General features: G+C 39.9%; 1 protein-coding gene across 1 annotated transcript in view; it reads right to left on the reverse strand.

Annotated features, from left to right (window-relative positions):
* Positions 1–210: 210 nt before the first annotated feature.
* Positions 211–278, reverse strand: part of LOC106315100 — a 1603-nt gene continuing 1535 nt past the window's right edge. The window contains exon 3 of the mRNA XM_013752870.1: positions 211–271. Within this exon, the coding sequence (XP_013608324.1) occupies positions 211–271 (61 nt within the window). The remainder of the gene's footprint in view (positions 272–278) is intronic.

Below are 278 nucleotides of genomic sequence, written 5' to 3' on the forward strand. Positions count from 1 at the left end.
TTCATGAAGTATACCCAACACATGTGAGTATGATCATCCAAGAATAGCAAAAAGTATCGGCTTCCATCAACGGATTGATGCTGTATCGGCCCACATACATCAGTATGTACAATCTCAAGCTTTTTTCTTGTCTTAGTTTGAGATTTCTTTGGGAAGCTTTTGCGTGATTGCTTTCCAAGTCTACACGCCTCACATGCTTCCTTCTTGACTTTAAACTTTGGTAATCCCTTTACCAAGTCTTTGTCTTGCATTTGTTGCAACCTTTTGTCGCCTACATG

Source organism: Brassica oleracea, chromosome C9 (assembly GCF_000695525.1).
Source record: "Brassica oleracea var. oleracea cultivar TO1000 chromosome C9, BOL, whole genome shotgun sequence".
In the NCBI taxonomy this organism is placed as follows: Eukaryota; Viridiplantae; Streptophyta; class Magnoliopsida; order Brassicales; family Brassicaceae; genus Brassica; species Brassica oleracea.